General features: G+C 58.8%; 1 protein-coding gene across 1 annotated transcript in view; it reads left to right on the forward strand.

Annotated features, from left to right (window-relative positions):
- Positions 1-5,583, forward strand: part of BPHL (biphenyl hydrolase-like (serine hydrolase)) — a 28,924-nt gene that overhangs the window by 3,135 nt on the left and 20,206 nt on the right. The window contains exons 2-3 of the mRNA XM_004694812.2: positions 2,364-2,467; positions 4,057-4,227. Of these exons, the coding sequence (XP_004694869.1) occupies positions 2,364-2,467; positions 4,057-4,227 (275 nt within the window). The remainder of the gene's footprint in view (positions 1-2,363; positions 2,468-4,056; positions 4,228-5,583) is intronic.

Here is a 5,583-nt window from a genome sequence, read left to right on the forward strand (position 1 = left end):
AGTCTAATTAAGTGATTGGCTCCAGTTTGGGGGTTCAGTCTAATTAAATGATTGGCTCCAGTTTGGGGATTCAGTCTAATTAAATGATTGGCTCCAGTTTGGGGATTCAGTCTAATTAAATGATTGGCTCCAGTTTGGGGGTCCAGTCTAATTAAATGGTTGGCCCCAGTTGGGGGTTCAGTCTGTTTAAATGATAAATGATTGATTCCGTTTTGAGGGTTCAGTCTAATCATTTGCCCTGAGTTGTTAAGTGATCACCTTCCTCCACAGGGAGCTCTCCTACCTTTGAGGGGAGACGCTGAGCCCCCATCATATCCTGACCGCCTTCCCGCTGACCGAGTGCCTGTGGCCCTCCGGGAACGGTGGCCAGGGCGTGTCTGAGGTGCAGGGGGCGCCCAGGTGTGGCCTCCTTCGGATAGGCCGTTTGGGAAAGGGCGTGAGACTTTCCTCTCCGCTCCAAGAGGCTTCTCAGTGTGGCTGTGCCGCACCGTGGTCACCTCCACCAGACATTTTGACTTAATGGCGCATGGCGCCTGAAGAGACGCGGACGCTACCACCGATCTCTGTGAGTCTGAGGGCGCTGCCAAAGCGGAAGTCAGCAAATGCCCCAGGAGAGTGGTGGGGTCGGGCCTCGCGGGCAGAGCTGCGTCTGCAAGCTCACCAGATGCCGCAGGGGCCCGCAGGACTGGACTCTGCCACCTCTCCCGGGAGCGGCCCACACGGTCAGGGAGTGCCCTGCCCGTGCCAGCCCTGGGGCCCAGGGAACCTGTGGCTTCTTCCTCTACCACCTGGTGAGCAAAGCAGAGACGCCAGAAAGCAAACACTTGCAGAGCGGAGTCGTCATTAGTATTTTTGCTCTTGTCTTGCTCCTGGCGGCCTGTTGACAGTAAACATGAAACTCTGAGCCCTGAGGCGTAAATACGGTGAATCCGGCTGTGCCACAGCGACTGTGACTGCGGGGGGCAGCCCTGCACCTCGGCTTTTGTAGGTGACGCGCTTTGGGTTGTCTTGCCCACTGCTCCCCATTACAGTCGCTTTTTCCCCGGAAAGGTTTGAGTTTCTGTCCTCAGCCTTCCTCATATTGCTGGGTAAGGGCCCTCCCTGGTGGTACAGGCGGTTAAGTCTCAGCACTGTGAGGCTGTCTGCAGCCGCTGCAGCACGAGCTCGATCCCCGGCCAGGGAGTGACCCACAGGGCGCAGCAGACCCCTCCTGTCTCCCCGCCGCCCCCCTCAGCAGTGTGTTAAGCTCAGTCTGCCTGTTCTGCTCTCCACGCTCTGGTGAACCCTCTCACCCCCGACACCTCTGGCCTGTACCCTAGTTCTTGTGTGCATAAACTTTCTTTAAAAAAAAAGAAAAAACTGGTGGGTAAGATGAAAAGAAAAAAGACCTCATTACCCCCCAAACTGACTAAGGGCAGAGGATAGGGTAGGAGCACAAAAAGCAAAGCGTGTTTGTTTTGACATCGTTGCCGTCTGCCCTTGCCCTGCCTGGCCGCCGTGTACCCCTGTCCGGCTCCCGGCCCTCTGGGGGGCTGCGGGGAGGCCGTGGGAGCGTGAAGCCGGGCCTCTCACGTGCTCTGTTGCTGCGTCGCCCACGTGGTTGTTGTGGAACCTCTGAAAGGGCCACGGAGCAGCAGTTACCCAGCGAACACCCACACCTGTCAGTCAGGACAGACCCCCCAGGAGCCCCGCCGAGCCCTTCGCCATCCAGCTGGCCCCCTAGATGCTTGTGGCAGGAGGCCCTGGGGCCTCCTGAGCTGGGCGGCTACTGAGCCGGCTCCTTGCAGCCAGCAGAAAGCCTCAGCCTTGGGAAAAGCAGCCCGGCGTTCCTGGCTGGCGGCGTGCAGCAGGCTGGAGCCAGAGGCGCCCTACGTGTGACGTCTACGGGTGCAGCTTCCCCGTGGGCCTGGGCACCCGCCGCCGCCTCGGGAATGTCACCAGTCCGCCCCTCGGCCGCGAGCGTGGCGCAGCTGCAGGGCCTGTCAGCGCCCTAGCAGCGGATCTGGATTCTGGACGTGCTGCGGTGCCAGCTCAGGGCTAACCCTGCAGAGTGCGGAGGTGTGGGACATCGCTGGCCACACTGGCCACGGGCTCAGGCCTGGGAACAGGCCCAGAGGTGCGGGGGTGGGGGTGTGGCCCCGGCCCCTTCTCAGGGTTAGCCCTGAGCTGGTGCTGCAGCAGGGCCAGACGGCGCCCAGGTCCGCTGTCTGGGAGGGAAGTGACAAGCTCACGTCCCTTTCAGGTTCAGAAAAGCGGCGTCAGCATGACCGCGAAGCCCGAGGAAGGGCCGGGAGGCGGCTGGCCACGTCGCCTTCCCTTCCCGCTCACCGATTTTCCCCGGGGGGTGGGTCTTTCTCTTCCAGCACCTCAGTGACCTCCGCCAAGGTGGCTGTGAACGGCGTCCACCTGCACTATCAGCGGACCGGAAGGGGCAAGCACGCCGTCCTGCTGCTTCCTGGCATGCTGGGTCTGCAGGTTTTTGATGAGATGCGTGGCTTGTGTGTGTCCTGCCAGTGTGGGTGGTCAGCCGGGGCTTTGCTCTAGTACTTGCTGCAGTCACAGCTAGCTCGTTTGGATAAGCCTCTGTGTGTGGCTTTTGTTGCTTCAGATACCCAGTTTTTCCTGCGCAGGTGCTCCTGAGAGTTGCTTACAGTTGGGGGGCGGGTGGCAGGCCAGGGGTAGGCGATGGAATCACCCCACTTGCCTGGAATTGAGGGGGTCTTTCCACGCAGGAGGCCGGACTGGCGGCCCTGGTGCGGTGATTGTATGTCCAGTTACAGTGAGTTGGGAGCGAGACTTAGCCTTGAGCCTTTTTGAAAACCGGGACTGGAGTGGCAGGCCAGGTTGGAAGTGGCTGGTCCGCAGCTCACCTGGCCGCGCGGTCAGGTGACTGCCGGAAAGGGGGAGGGGGGCTGTCCTGTGACCGCGGCACGTGGCAAGTTTGCGTCCCTTTTTCATTTAAATGGCCCCAGAATGGACATGTTTGCTTGCGACTCTTGGTTCTAAACGCAGACTGCTGAGACCGGCAGGCACGTCCTGCTTCCCGGCTGGCCTGAGCTGACCGGCGCAGCTGCGGCATCGTGGGCAGAGAGGTTGAGCGTCTTACGCTGTCGTCTCGGAGCCAGACCTTTACCCAAAGGCCGGTGGAGCGCTCACTCACCTGGACAAGCAGCGGCCAGCTGGCCAGCTTAGATTCCTGTTGTTGCGTGCTGAGATACTGGAGTGTTCCCGCTTCCAGCTTGCAGCCCCCACCCCGCACCACTTCCAAACGGGGATCACGTCCTTGTGACTGTTCCCTGAAATAACTTTGTTTCAAGCCCTAGTTTTCTTGGCTCCAGCCTCGAAACAGGCCAGCAGTGGCCGTGACCTCGCGGTGGGCTGTGCTCCGCCGGCCAGGTCCAGCCCCCACCAGCCCCAGAGCCTGGCTCTGCTGGTTAACGTTTGCTGTCCTATACTGTTGGTGAAGCACACGAGTTGGCCGTCTTCCCTCGCACCCCGCCCTCCCCTCGTTTTGGTTTCTAGTTTGATTTTCTCCTGTCTGATTATAATCAGAAAATGAAGCCATCAGAGCTATGCGCATGAGCTTAGTAAGCAAACGTCTGGGGTTTTAGCTTTCTACTTTGACTTAGACCAAATGTCATAAATTTGTCCACAGGTATTGGGGCCACTCTCATTTGTAACAGCCAGATATAAAATGCAAAAATAACACTTCCAAAGTGTGTAGTACTAGTAAGTATATCTCCACTCAGTTTCAGAAATTCTTCTATTTCCAAAACGAAGATTAAGCCGAGGAAGTATCGAAAGTGCTTAAATATTCCAAGACCCAGTGAAGCATCAGGTCTCGGCCCTTCTCAAAGTAGCCGCTAGAGGGAGACAAGAGGCCGGTCTGCACTGCCGGCGGGCGGGAGCCCTCCCTGCAGGACTCCCCGGGGTGCAATGTGGTGACGGCCCTGGTAGAGAGTGACTTTGTTTCAAAATCGTGACTTTCTGTGCTGACCGCAGTGCGTTTGCGGCCGCGGAAGCATGCGCTTGAGGATGACCGAGTGACTGTTTCAGGGTGTGGAGAGACTGACTTCGGACCTCAGATTAAGGGCCTGAATAAGGAGCGCTTCACGGTGGTGGCCTGGGACCCGCGCGGGTACGGCCGTTCCAGGCCCCCGGACCGGGACTTCCCCGTGGACTTCTTTGAAAGGGATGCGCAAGATGCCGTGGACTTGATGAAGGTGGGTGCGCCTTCTTCACCAGCCCTGCAGGCACCCCCCCCCCTCAGGTCTCCTTCTGGCTCCACCTGCTTCCTTCCTCCTCACCTCCTCTCTGGCTTCTCCTCCTCCCTGCTCAGCTCCACCCTCCCTTAGGTGGGTCAGGGAACCTGGAAGCCCCCCCCCCCTTTCCCTGGGGACCAGCCTGTTACAGAAGGATTCATTGTATACCTGCGCTGTATCTAGTCGCCTCTCATTTAATGGCAGAAAAACTCAATTTTTTTTAGAGATTTTTTTTTTATTTGTGCATGCAGAGCTGGGGCACAGGCCAGAGCTGCAGGTGCCAGAGAGGCTTCACCAGAGACAGAGTGGGGAGCAGAATGTCTAAGTACACTGCTGAGGGGAGCAGCGGGCGGGTCAGGAGAGGTCTGCCACACCATGTAGTCACCTCCGGGGCAGTTGGGGATTGAACTCAAGCGGAAGTGGCTTTAGCTTCTCAGTGCTGTGCTTTAACCCGCTGTGCCACCAGGGAGGGTCCAGAAAAAGTCAATTTTAAAGCTGACCTGTGACCTATGTGATAGTGAATAGCAATACCGTGAGCCTTGGATTGTCTCAGCATTTTATTTTATTTTTAAAGTTGTTTTTTTTTAAAGATGTATTTATTTATGCATACAGAACTGGGGTACAGGCCAGAGGTACAGGGGTGAGAGGATTCACCAGAGACAGCAGGGAGCAGAACAGGCAGATCTACTGAAACCCACTGCTGAGGGGAGCAGCGGGGAGACAGGAGAGGTCTGCCGCGCCATGGGGGTCACCTCCCTGTCCGGGGATCAAACTCGTCCCGCAGTGGCTACAACTGCTTGATGGCGCTGAGACTTTCACCCCTGCTCTGCCTTGGGAATGGCGCAGACCATTCTGTTCTTGCAGTTAGAATCGCGCTTCTGTGGACTTCCAGGCGGGTCTCCTGGTGTCCCCGAGTTAGTGCTCTCCTGGTGTCCCCGAGTTAGTGTGGAGCACAGGGCCGGGCCGCAGCACAGCAGGTGTCTGTTTGCAGGGCGATGCCAGTTACCGCTCGGTCCGGCTCCCCGGACACCCGCTCGTGCGTTTCCTTTATTTTCCCGGTGTGTTTGTCTCACCGGCTGCGTTCGCGTTTCCACCCAAGCCGGCTGCTGCAGCCCGGCCCACAGCCCGCCGGCCCACCTCGGCTCGGCTCGCTTGCCGCCTCTTGGGGTTCCTGGGTTCCTCCCGCAGCCCCGGCTTTCCGGGGCAGGTGGCTCCATCCACCGGCGTCTCAGGTGGCCTGTTCCCGGGGCAGTGCGTGCCCAGGTGTCCCCGGCGGCCACCGAGAGCGGGTTCTGTGCCCGGGGGGCCTCAGCGAGGCCCG

The sequence above is a fragment of the Condylura cristata genome, unplaced genomic scaffold, assembly GCF_000260355.1.
Source record: "Condylura cristata isolate star-nosed mole 26May11 unplaced genomic scaffold, ConCri1.0 scaffold00048, whole genome shotgun sequence".
NCBI lineage: Eukaryota > Metazoa > Chordata > Mammalia > Eulipotyphla > Talpidae > Condylura > Condylura cristata.